Here is a 12,632-nt window from a genome sequence, read left to right on the forward strand (position 1 = left end):
CCAGGAGCAGAGCTTTCATGCGCGGTGTTTTGAAACCCCTCCACCTGCTTACCCTGCGCAGCAGCTCAAGATCCTCCATCCTTTTCCCCGAAGCTCTGCCTCTGCCATATATTTCTGCCTGTCTGCGCCACGTGGTGTCCCCAAAGCCTTGAGGAGCCTGGGCTCAGCAGCCCCCCAGCACTGGGCTGGGAGCACAGGAGCAGGGGGCACAGTTTAACGCGCTGCCCAGGATGGCTTTGCTGCTGGTTGCACGCTGGGTTCCATTTCAGGGGTACGCCCTTCGCACCTTAGATACGGCTTTTGTGATAGGAACAGGGAGCTGACTTCAAGCAGGTGAACAAAGCGCAAGAACCTCAGCAGGAGCAATATTGCAATGAATTGCTCTCAGCAACTGCCCGAAAGGAAGGTGTGGGGAGCTGGGGGTCGGCCTCTTCTCACAGGTAACCAGCGATAGGACCAGAGGGAACGGCCTCAAGTTGTGCCGGGGGAGGCTCAGGTTGGAAGTGAGGAGACATTTCTGCTCAGAAAGAGCGGTCAGGCGTTGGGACGGGTTGCCCAAGGGGGATGGTGGCGTCGCCGTCCCTGGGGGCGTTCAGGGGGCGGGTTGGACGCGGTGCCTGGGGACGCGGGTCGGCGGGCGGTGGTGGCAGCGGGACGGTCGGGCCGGGTGACCTGGGAGGGCTGTTCCGGCCGCTGCGCCGCAGTGAGCCCAAGCAGGAGCTGTGTGGACACAGCCCCCAGGACCCCCCCACGCTCCCAGGGACAGCCGCAGCCTCCCCGAGCCGCCCGCTGCCCTACAGCGATCCCAGCCCCCCCCAAAGCCCCCCGCACCCCACATACCCCCCACGCCCCCTTACCCCATATCCCGCCCCCCCCCCAAGGCCGCACGGCCCAGGCGCGCTCCCGCCTGGCGGCGCCGCGCACGCCCCGCGCACGCGCACTGCCCCTTCCCCATCCGCGGGGGCCGCGCAGGCGCGCTGCCCCCCACTCCCCCCCGCCCCCCTCCCCGGGCCGTGGCCGCGCAGGCGCAGCGCGCGCCCCGCCGGACGGAGCGGCCCCGCTGCCGGGGCCGGGCAGGGCGGGCGGGGGGCGGCGGGGCCCGGCGGGCTCTGAGGCGGCTCCCGGCGCTCCTCCGGCCTCGGCCCTCGGCGGGGCGCGGCGTGCGCGGGCGGCCCGGCCCGGCGGCCGGAGGAGGAGGAGGAGGAGGAGGAAGGAGGCGCCGCGCCGTGAGTACGGGGCTGAGGGGGGCTGAGCGGCGCCGAGCCCCGGGGGGCGCCGTGCGGGGCCGTGTGGGAGGGGGCGGCTGAGCCGGGCTGGGGGAGTCACGGCCCTGACCCGGCGCGTTTGGGGTGCCACGGCCCTAAACCAGCACGTTTTGGGTGCCACAACCATAGACCGGCCCATCTGGGGTGCCACGGCCCTAAACCGGCACGTTTGGGCTGCCACGGCCATAGACCGGCACGTTTGGGGTGCCACGGCACCAAAGCAGCCTATTTGGGGTGCCACGGCCCTAACCCGGCAGCGCGCTCGGCTCACCGCCACCACCTAACTCCTGGCCTTGTACCCCCAGCCTCTCTCCCCCCCGGAGGCTCGCACCTCGCGCCGCCACCCCTCGGGAGCAGCCCCCGGCCACCCCCGTGCCCGGCAGGCAGCAGGGCCCCGCTGCAGGACCCTGAACCGGCTGCGGAGCGGTGTCACGAGCGCGTAGGTACAGCAGGGTGTTACACAGGGAGCCCTCAGGTGCACTCTACAAAGCGCTGAACTCCGTTAGCCCAAAGCATAACCAATTTTACAAACGCTGTCACGGCGGAATACCTCCTGCCTTTCCAACCCGTATGTCCCAACCCCACAACCCTAATCAGTAATTATTTTTTTTGCCTCTGCTTGACAGGCAGAAACCTGGGCTTTGTCAGGCTGTACTCACGCTAACGCAGCATGAACACAACAACAGGAAAGGTAGTAAGAGATCCAAATTAAAGCTAAAAACATTGGTGTTTTTTCAGAGAACTTGGAGCGGGTCTGTAATTTGCAATCCCTGCCAGTTATGCGAAGGGCAACGGTGAAAAATGAGGGCCACTGAGAATTAAGAAATTAGTACAAAGGAAAATAGCGACACTCCATAGGACAGCTGTCAATGTTTACGTCTTCGTGCCGTAGAGCTGACTGACTTAAGGCTCTGCTCCTGGGATTTAAATCTGAGAAACACAGGTAGTGCTGCTGCCCTCTCGCTCACAGGCAGAGGTTTGTCGGCTCTGGTGCCGAGTGTGCAGTAATCCAAACGGGGCAGGACGCTGTGCTGACTCTGGAGACCAGCTGATCGATTCCCCAGTCAGAGTAACACAGCTCAGAGAGCAGCTGTGAAAATGGTAAAGAGTGGTTCCACAGAACGCCTCCACTTTTCATGGAAGGAGTGTTGCTCTGGATTGTCCCTAGCTTGAGAAACCAAAACACTTTGTAAACCCCCGAGGCTTGATTAGTCAAGGAATTGCTGCCCTTTTGGAAAGGGTTTGCAACTGTATTGCACCATTTCTGAGTCTCCATCAAGCGTTCCAAGGCATGAACTTATCAAAGAATGGCATAAAGCCTTTGCCAAAAGTTGGAGACTCACTTTTTCCAGCTGAGTCACTCTGGCAGAATAAGCCTTTTTTTTAAAAAAAAAAAAAAAGCACAGAAAAATAGTGGCAATGACTAAAATAAAAGCTGAAGTTAAAACCCTGTTACTGCAAATAAGACTTAAAAGTTTGAAAAGTTATGGTCCTCAGTTGTTTCGTTTGTGGTTTTGGTTTTTTTTGAGGGTTGGCATCTAGAAAGCTAGCGCATCGATGTTTTTCATAGCTAAAAAGGCAAAAAAAAAAAAAAAACAAACACCCTTGTCACTTGATAGCTCTTTCACCTCTTTTTTTTCCCCAGTGCTTTGGATGTTGTGTGTTTAGCAGCTATTTTGGACGCTACGCAGTATTTGAGAGTTGGCTTCAAACACATGCAGGCAGCAGGAAGCTCTGCCCACACAGAAAGCTCTGTGGCTCTGACAAGGTCCTTGATTTAAACTGTTTTAAGCAAACTACGGTATAGGCAAGCCTTATACATAAGAAACCGGGTGCAAGGCCCCAAGGCACGCTGTAAGTACACCACGCTATTTAACCTGAGAAGATTTTTGTCTAGGCAAGTGGCTTTTAACTCCCAAGCGGGAACTTGGGCTTCTGGGAGAGGGGGAGATTGGCATCACCACACACAAAAAGGAGTTATTCAGCCTTCTGTTGCAACTCCGGGTGACCGGTTTGTGTAGCACGTGCAAGTTTTGCCTTCCCTTCCTCGTGGACACCACTGGCTTAACAGCTGCCTCAGTGAGGTCTGAACAAGCTTACCTTTTAAGTACCTCTGATTAGCGAAAGCCAGCTGATTATTCTGTCCTGTCAGGGTAAATGGGGTGTTAAGGACTTAGGGCATTCTTGCGAAACACACAAACTTGGTATTGGCATCCTGATGCGGCAAGCCTGTGGCGCGTGAGCGCTCCTCATCCTTCTAAGTGCTGAACTGGCTCGGAGAACGCCAAGGAGCAGCTTGCTGGCTCCTCGGACGGATGCGTTGTAAAGGTGAATGAGCCATTGCAAAAGGCGAGACCTGTGCCGCGCTCCTCGCTTTTGACTTGTCCTGATTAAAGTTTTGCTTCTGGATGGGAAAGGCGTGCCGGTACGCCTGCGGGGGAGTTTGGAAACCCTCCCCGCGATCGCGTGCCAGTCCCACCTGCTGGTTCTGAACGGTCTTGGGAGGGAGGAGGAAGGACTGTGAGCGCGGTGGGAACCGATTAATAGGCACGTGGAAGAGCACTGGCGTTCGCTTACTGCCGAGGCGTGCAGGGAACTCCCCACGCTGCTCCTCTGCCTGCAGGAGCTGCCAGGGAGGCTCCGGCAGCGCGGGGACATCAGAGGGGAGCCGCAGAGCGCTGGCTGCGGGCAGGACAGCGGGAGCAGCACGTGCTCTGCTGCCGAGGGGGCTCCGAGCACGTTTGGAGCGGCTGAGTAGCTGCGGAGGAGCGAGAGAAGGCAGTGGTGGTGCGACGGAGAGGAGCTGGCTAGTAAACACGAGCGGCTGCCAAGTCAGATGACTCGAGCACTCCTGAGGGGAGCGGGACACCCGGCCGGCTGAGGAACGAGATGAGTCAGATAGGCAGGGGAGAACAGGAGCAACTGGTTGGGGAAGAGCAGGAAGCGGTTGTGAAACAGGGAGCTCGCAGAGGTGCCGCTGGATGGCAGGTAGTGGCTGGCTCTGGGACACACGGTAATCTTTTGCTTGGATCACGAGGAGGGGACAAGGGAAACAAGGGAGGGACGTCTTATTTGCAAGTTTCACCTGCAGATTATTGCTCAAGCACCTAGGCAAAGCTGCATGTTATTACAGCTTCAAGAAGGGACTTCCTATTCCGGGCACTAAGGAGAGTGATACTTCCCTAAAGGGCTGACCGTGGGAGACGCGGCTTCTCTGTAGGAAGGCCTCTGCAGCGCGAGGATCAAGAGCTTGGAAAGAGAACACTCATTGCCAGCTGCATAAAGGGGTCTCCAGCAAAGAGCAAGGAAGAGAATGCATCTTGAGGAACACAGAGCTGCAGGGTTCCCAAGCAAAGGTTACCTTATCTAAGATCTGCTAGATCACACAGGCAACAGGTTTTCAGCCTTTAACTGGTGGGTAGTTAAGGGGCAGAGGAAAATAAAGCTTACCACGGATACAAGACTTAACTGGTCAAACATCTGCGTTTGTTCGAAGCCTGAGAGGTTTGCAGAGCCAAGGGCACTGCCATAGAAACTTCACAGTAAAAATAACCACTATTAAATGTTTCTTTATTCTGCGGAGTGGTTTTATTGATTGCCACGAGCAACTGGCCCCTCCAGAAAATACCAGTATTTTAAAATGGGTAACTTGTTCTGAGAGCGGTGTTCGTCGGAAGGAGTCTGTGCCACGATGAGAAGGCCAGGCCATGGAGTTCAATGCAGCTGTCCCGAGTTTTAATTACACTCGTGAAATGTAATCAACTGCAGAGTTTGAGAGCTAAAGGCTCAGTAGTTGTAGCACTGCTACGCCTGAGATATTTATGACAACAGGCCTAGAAGATTCCGGAGTTTGTACTCTAATGCTAGACACGTTGTCTTAGGCTGATTTTCTTACCCATCCTTCACTGCGGAGACAGAGAGCACAGAGCAGGTATCTGAAGGCACTTAACACCGGGGCTTTCAGAGTGGGTGACCTGAAGACTGCAGCACAAGTGCAGCAAGAGGAGTCGAGCTGACGTGATGTCAGGGCTGGATTTAGCCGCAGCGTTATGGGATGTTTATGTAGTGCTTTGCCCTGCACAGCGTTTAAGGCACTTGGGAGGGAGGCTACAGGAAACGTCAAGTAGAGAACACTCAGAAGGATTAAGCTGGCCACGCCACTGATTTAGCACAGCTTGGTTGCATTCAGTGCAGTGTCATCTTTGCCTAAGCAGGACAGGAACTAAGAGATTGGGGAGCGTGGTTCAGTTCCGTATCTGTTAAATCTTTTCTCTGAATACTTCCCCGTGGAGAAGTTACCTAATGCTTCAGCAGCACTCGCACTCCAGAAACAGCTCGGTGATGTACAGAGGCTAGCAGACAGCAAGTTTGGCTGTGGAGTAAGCGATCATTATTCTCAGATCATCTGTTCACAGATGAGGGAAACTCAAGACTTGCCCTTAAAGATGTGAGCTGCATGAGATGGGATTAACACCGGGATTTTATTCCTTTAACTTCAGCCGTATTGCCGTGTAAAATAACTTCCTTATTCCTCTGGCTGCCTAATTGAACCCCAGCTGTCCTCTCTGCTGGAGAACACTCTCTTGCAGGACAGCCAACACAACACACTCTCCCCAAATACTCAATCTGTTTGCCCTGGTGGAGCTTTTGGCCTGCATTCTCTTTCACTAACATTAAAATAGATCCTGCTGCTAGGAACACAGCGATGGCAGCGTGCTTCCTGCTTCCGACACCAGAGCTGGTTGATACCAGGGAGCTTACTGAGCTGTGAGACACGGGCCTGACCTCGGTGGTTTTTTGGAAGAGAACCGCTTGTGGTTTTCTCTTGGCCTTTCTGTTCAGTCCCTCATTCTCTCCCCCTTAGCCAGGAAATCCCTTCTCCTGCCAGCAGGAGCCAGAGGAATGTGCTGTTTGTTTACTTTCTCACTCCTTCATCCTACTAACCTTCCCGCCCCCCAGTCCTAATCCGAACAGGCTCAGCTCAGCCCTTCGTCCTTCTGACAGCATACCTCGCAGATGAGTATTTTCGGATAAAAGGATCGCTGCAAAAAAAGCTGTTCTGGCCAGGCTCTGGTTAGCTGGGGTGAGGCTGTGGCGTTTTGCAAGGCTGGGGCTGTCCTCCTGCCCATCTTCTTATGTCTTGGCTAGCAGCCGCGTGTCACCATGATGTGCTGCAGGACAGCACGGGAGAAGAGTACATTTTCCAAGCTGGTCCCTCTCGCAGCATTCCCCTGTGTGCTTTTGCCTTTTTGGGGCAATAAGCTAGGAGTTGTTCCACAAACTGAGGGAAATCTTATCAGTTATTTTCCCCAGTGATACCGACATCTACTAGCCTGACTGGCTATTGCCATCCCAGACTGCTAAACTCCGTTCTTCTGCCCTCCTTCAACAGTTCTGGCTCTGTAACAACACCTGTAAGGCATTTATTATTTTTAAAACCCTCTAAAATACTTGAAGATGTTTGGCTTAGAAAGAAGAAAACACAGTGTAGTTGATCTAGTTGCTAAAGATAGAAGGGCATTTTCTGGACCTCTAGTGCGCTGCCATCCCTGGTTAGAGAAGCTCTTGAAGCTCGCTGCTTCCACAGGGTTTTGCAATAATCCAAGTAAGGAAATCCTGTGTTTACAGCACTTATGAAAATTGCCATTTTGAGACTGTCCCCCCCTTTGATCCGTTCGCATGCTTTGTCTTATCTGCCTTTAGCTGATTGGCAAGGATTGTAAATCCCTTAAGCAGGGACTGTCCTCTCCTTTGTTTAGCAGCATGGACGCCGTCGGGGCTCCCCCGGGCAGCTACGTGTGGAGTTCAGATTTTCTGCTGTCCCACTGGCAGACCGCAGGGGGTCTGCGCCTGGGGAGGAGGCAGTTTGTGTGCTTATCGCTTCCTAGAAGCGTGGCTGAACACCAAACCGGCCATTTTTGTCTTCCACTTCTTCCTTTGTGCCACCTGTGAGTTTACCTCTCAGTTGCACATTTATACCATCACTCAAGACTTTGGACAGCCTTGTAGAAACACACGTGTCGGAAGGCAGCTTGTTTCCTTTCCTGTTGCTCCCCCCTCCGCCTTTCTTTTCCTGCACTATAAAGAAAAGGGTCTCAGGACTGTTAGGCGGGGTGAGAGCCCGAGCAACAAAGCACGCAGGGCACACGCTGCTGTATCAGCCATAGGTAGTCGTGTCCCCAGCTTCTCCCTCAGAAAGCAGGGAAGTTGACACCAGCTCCGGGTCACCAGAATTTAGCATTAGGGGTCTGAGCATCAGTATATGATGCTTGGGAACGTGTGAGCTGTGGAAGAACTGCTGTTGATCTGTTTGCTGAGTGTCTCTGACAGTCTGACGTTTTACATCCCTACAGAACAGCCCACCGGAGGAGCTGCTGAAGACTGTTGGGAGCACATCTGACTGCTGCTGCCACAGGGCCCCGGCCAGCCGGACACCATGTACTGCCTTCAGTGGTTGCTGCCTGTCCTGCTCATACCCAAGCCCCTCAACCCAGCGCTGTGGTTCAGTCACTCGATGTTCATGGGCTTCTATCTGCTCAGTTTCCTCCTGGAACGGAAACCTTGCACGATTTGTGCCTTGGTCTTCCTGGCAGCTCTGTTCCTCATCTGCTACAGCTGCTGGGGGAACTGCTTCTTGTATCACTGCACAGGATCCCAGTTGCCGGAATCAGCTCATGATCCCAGCATCGTGGGCACCTAGAGAACGATAATCTTCCAGTCTGCTGACAGCTCTGGTTTTGCTTTTTTTTTTTTAAAAAAAAAGGGGGGGGGGGGGGACTAGGGAGGAGGGGAGGGGGTGTTAGGCATGTGACTGGAGTAAGAACAGCCTGTTTCCTGTAATGTGTGTGTGGACTAGAGTGGTAAATTCCTGACCAGCCCTCCCACTCTGCCTGTGAAATTTGACTTGTTTACTGTGTGAACTCTGGCAGCACCACCTGCTTTTTTAGAAGCAGAAATCTTTTTCTCTTTTTCCCCTTCCCATATCACTGGGAACGGACACCAGCCCTCCTAACTGAGAACTGGTGGAGGAAAGAGCTGTTGGCTTCTGTCCAGCTGTTGCATGGTGGTGGAGCTGCATGGTACTCGTCTGCGTTAGGCCACGGTGGTCTAACTCGGGGCTCCCGGCCCTCTGACTCTGCTCAAGTAGCTACAGGACCCTCTCCAGCTTTCTGTTTGTGGGGAGCCAGTCTTCCCGCCTTGCTGATCAAGGGAAAGCTCGGCAGCTCGCGGATGCACTTGGCCAAAAGCTGCTGGAGCCAGAGGCAGTTGAGTCATCTCCTCCCGCTCAGCCTGCCAAAGAGATGCGCGCACTGCCCAAGTGCTTTCTGAACTACTTACGCTCCGAGATCATAGCCTGAAAGCCTCAGTTGTGCTGCTGCTTTTATAAAGCCTCACAGGCAGCGGAGACTGCCTCTTCCCCTGCTAGATTTCCAGGGTTTACTGAGGTATTGACTGTTGAGGTAAAAAACTGCTATGCTGCAAGACGTGGGGTTTTCATAGGCGCCACGAGCCTCACCCCACAAAGCTCGCCGCTAGCCCAGAAGGCTGGGTGTGGGCAGGGCAGGAGAGGGTCCTGCGGTGGAGGCGTAGCTTGGAGCAGTGGCTGTTTCGGCTGCTTTTGGTGACAGTGTTCTCAGGCCAGGGGTGACAGAGGGTGCTGGTGCTATGCAGTGGGGAAGGAGAGGCCAGAGGGGCGCCCGGTGCCTCCATCTCCCCTGGCAGAAGGATGTCAGGGCTGGGTGGTAGCGGGTTGCTCTTACACAGCCGCTGCTGAGAGCTCTGCACTCATTGCTGCCTGCAGCAGCGGCTCTCGGGGGAGCCTTCCCTGGGGCAAGGGTTTGCTTGTGAGCAACCGTAGGGGTTAACACAAAGTACTGTCTCCGCACTGTCAAAGGGTTCCCTCTCGTTCACCATCTGTTTGTCCTTACTTCAGTCTACGAGTCCCGTAGGGGAGAGCAGCACAAGTGGCTGCTGCTGTCCCGAGGAAGTTCGAGCTATGAGGTTGTGAAACTTCCCGAGTATTGTTTGTTCATTGCACAGCTGTTCAAAATGTTTAATAAAGCTTTATAAACTTTGGTCTATGGACTCCTGCCCAGCATGATGCGTTCACTGCTCATTGCAGATGCCTCAGCCCAGCAATCGTACATCTCTGTATTGTTTTGTTCCCAGCACTGTAATCCCAGTCTCTAGCAGGAGGCAGAGCCTGTCAGCCCTGCAGCTCCCAGTACCGACTGTCTGCGTTAATGGTTTAACCTAACCCAGGGCAGGCTGAGAAACGTGCAGGCAATCCCTAAAACAAGCTCGCTCTGCACACAACACAGGCGGTAGCTTCTGGTTGTGTCTGTATTTGTGTGACAGATCCTCACCGTTCGCTTACTCATTAAGGAACCAAACCCCAGAGCTGTGTTCTGAAGTCCTGCTAATCCCAGCTCCCGCTAACCCCAACGCCAGCAGCGTTACAGCCAGACACGTGCCCCTGAGCCTGTCCCACGGTGTCCCCCCAGTGCTGTCCCCTTGCCGTGGGCACAGACTGGGCTGGGACCCAGCTGCTGCACGTCCACCCTCGCTCCTGAGCCCTGGACACCAAGCCCGAATTGGAAAGCATACGAGGCATATCGGTGTTACACATCCAAAAAAAACCAAGCGTGACACATCCTCAGGATGAGAGGTGGCAGCCCCATCACCTGTCGGGCTGAGGGGAATCCCAAGAGCTGCCACGCTAGCTACAGTGCACGTAAAAATAGAAGGGAAAAAGGAAATCCTCTCATTTGCAAGCTGTGGCAACACAGTTGTCTGCACTCTGAACAACATTTAAGTTTTATTTATTTAAGCTAAAAGGATTTTTTTTTATTTAAGCTAATGCAGTCAGTTTAAAGCTATATTTTAGTTGCTAATGAGCCAAGATGCGCTCTACTGCGATTTAAATAAGTCCTAGCCACAAAGGCAGACAGCCCTGGGTGAGAGGAAGCCCTGGCTTCGTACATCCAGCCCAGCCCAGGACAGGGCTGCAGGCTTCCCCTTCTGCCAGGCCTGACCTGGAGAGAGAAGCACTTCAGAAGAGGGAAGCTGCCGGTGCAGCGACAGGAGAGATCTCAAACTGATGCGTAGGAAATCTACTTTTTACAGCACTCCCACCCCAAACGCAGTTAAGAGCGCTCTTTGCTATGCGCATAGCCCTCACCGGAGCACTATCTGCCACTTCTCAGTGTGCCGAGATACAATCTTCATCTTCAAGATAGAAAATTAAAGTAACTTCATCGCGGTCAGACAGAAAGCCTCGGGCAGGGCAAGGAAGCCAACCAGGTCTCACATCCCATGCTAATGCCCCGATCCCCAGCTCACCCTCTATAAAGAGACCGTGAAAAACCAGCCTGCAACTGCAGAACAGGTCAAACCCGACAGCTTTTGGAGAGCAGCATCACGGCTTCCCTGCCTGCGCACCACAAACTGGGCTGAGCCCACACAGACGCGGTACCGGCTCCTCTACAAAGGAGATGTGACAGAGACACTGGCCCCGCTCGCCAGGAGCTGTCCCCCAGCGGGGTGGTTCCGTCACCCGGGGGGTCCCTGCTGCACTGGGGGCAGCGGAAGCGGAGGGGCTGAGAGCAACCGCTGCGTGGTGCCACGTCCTACCGAGCCCAGGCACTGCCTGGAAGGGATCTGGCGCAGAGCAAGCCTCATCACCTCGCTCTGTGAATTGCCCATCTGCCTCGCGCTCCCTGGCTGCGGGGAGCAGGAGCCTTAAGCTATTCCTTTGCCTCTCCATTGGAAGGAGATCGTTTTCTTTTCTAGGTCACGTAACAGATCAGTGGCGCTGCAGGGTCAGGGGAAGGAGAACAGAAAAAACACCAACCCATGCTCAGATCCTGGGAATCAGAGCCGCAGCAGGGCTGGCCACACCTCGGGCTCCCCACTGCAGCCTCGGGACCGGGGGCTTCTCTCCTCGCACCCCCTTCCACACCTCTTGCCTGCTCCCACCAGCCCTGGGCTGGCCCAAGCCCTGCTGAACCCGGGGAGCCGCCAGCATCGCTCTGGGCCAGCCCTTCCCCCGCCTGCGCCCTTTGCTCTCGCTCCTTGCACGGAAGGGGCATTTTCCTCGCCCTCGGCGGCTGGCAGGAGCTAAGTGCAGCGGGTAAGGACTTCAGCCTGTCTCAGGAGCCCGGAGATTAACCCTTGGCAAGAGGGCTTCGCTGTGCCTCCGAGCAAACAGGCAGCGGGATGAGGGAGGACGGGCTCGCTGCCGCCACAGCAGGTGCTGGAACAACACAGCCAGCAGGACCCCAGCGCCAGGACAAAAACCACAACGTTTTCCACCTTCACCCTCTTGCAGCCCGGATCAAGAGCTGGGACTTGATACGCTTCAGGGAAAATTAAGGGGGTGCTCAGGCCAAGCAACAGCTCATCCTTTCCGTTCCGGCAGCCCCCCCAGTGGGAGCAGCCCAGCCCTCTGCAGCCCCCTACCAGCGCCCAAGCCCTCTCCCCGGCTTACAAGGCAAGGCAAGAGCACAAAGCAAACAGCGAGATTAAGCCTGTTAAAGGAGGCGAGCGGTATAATCCCGAGGCACATCTGCCCGGCTCAGGATGGGGACGTGTGGTGGGGGCTCCTCCTCACCTCCCAGCCCAGCAAGCCTCCGTCCCTCCAGGGACAGACCTCAGGGTTGCAGCAGCTTCAGCCTACCCCCCCCCCCAACCCACACAGGGGGCTCACCAACACCAGACACTCCCTCAATCGCTTAATTGCTTTAAGGAGAAGTAAAACACAAGGCATTAGGCACCAAAGACGACACGGCACTCACTCACCAGCCCGAGGAGAGCACCGCAGCAGCAGAGCAGAAGTGCAGCACGTGGATTTCAGGGCACCAAAACCTCCCCACACCGCTGAGGCTCAGCCACAACCCTGCTTTCTAAGAGCCTATTCCCACCACACCACTGGTACAAATCAATTAGTTAATCACCAGCTGAGGGATCCCAATCAGCACCCACTAATTACCCTGATGAAGCGAGCCTGCTCCTTGCCAGCCCACTAATCCAGCAGGCTGCAGAAAGGAGCCGTCCCTCCCCAGCCCGGGCTTTGCCACCCGCACGGCCCCATGCAGAAAAGGATTTAGGATGGATGGATGCGGGAGAGGAGCCGGCTGCCATCCCAGCACAGCCCCAGCAGCCCCTGCCTCCCCTGGGAGCTCACCCAGCACCACCAGCCATGCTTGCTGTGTGCAACTTATGTAAATCAGTGGTCTGTAAGTGAATATAAAGGTACAGATCGTGCTGGCCATTACCCAGGGGTGGATTTGGAGCTCTGTCAGAGCAGGAGGGATGTGATGGAAAAGGTTCCCCTTGCTGGAGGCAGCTCTGGTCCCCCCTGAGCCC

General features: G+C 55.4%; 1 protein-coding gene across 1 annotated transcript; it reads left to right on the forward strand.

The window, feature by feature from the left end:
- The first annotated feature begins 1,148 nt into the window (after positions 1-1,148).
- Positions 1,149-9,341, forward strand: LOC121079342 (BLCAP apoptosis inducing factor). The gene is made up of 2 exons (XM_040576461.1): positions 1,149-1,226; positions 7,619-9,341. The coding sequence occupies exon 2, from the start codon at positions 7,702-7,704 to the stop codon at positions 7,963-7,965; it is 264 nt and encodes an 87-aa protein (XP_040432395.1). The 5' UTR covers positions 1,149-1,226; positions 7,619-7,701; the 3' UTR covers positions 7,966-9,341.
- The last annotated feature ends 3,291 nt before the right edge of the window (positions 9,342-12,632 follow it).

Source organism: Cygnus olor, chromosome 16 (assembly GCF_009769625.2).
Source record: "Cygnus olor isolate bCygOlo1 chromosome 16, bCygOlo1.pri.v2, whole genome shotgun sequence".
NCBI lineage: Eukaryota > Metazoa > Chordata > Aves > Anseriformes > Anatidae > Cygnus > Cygnus olor.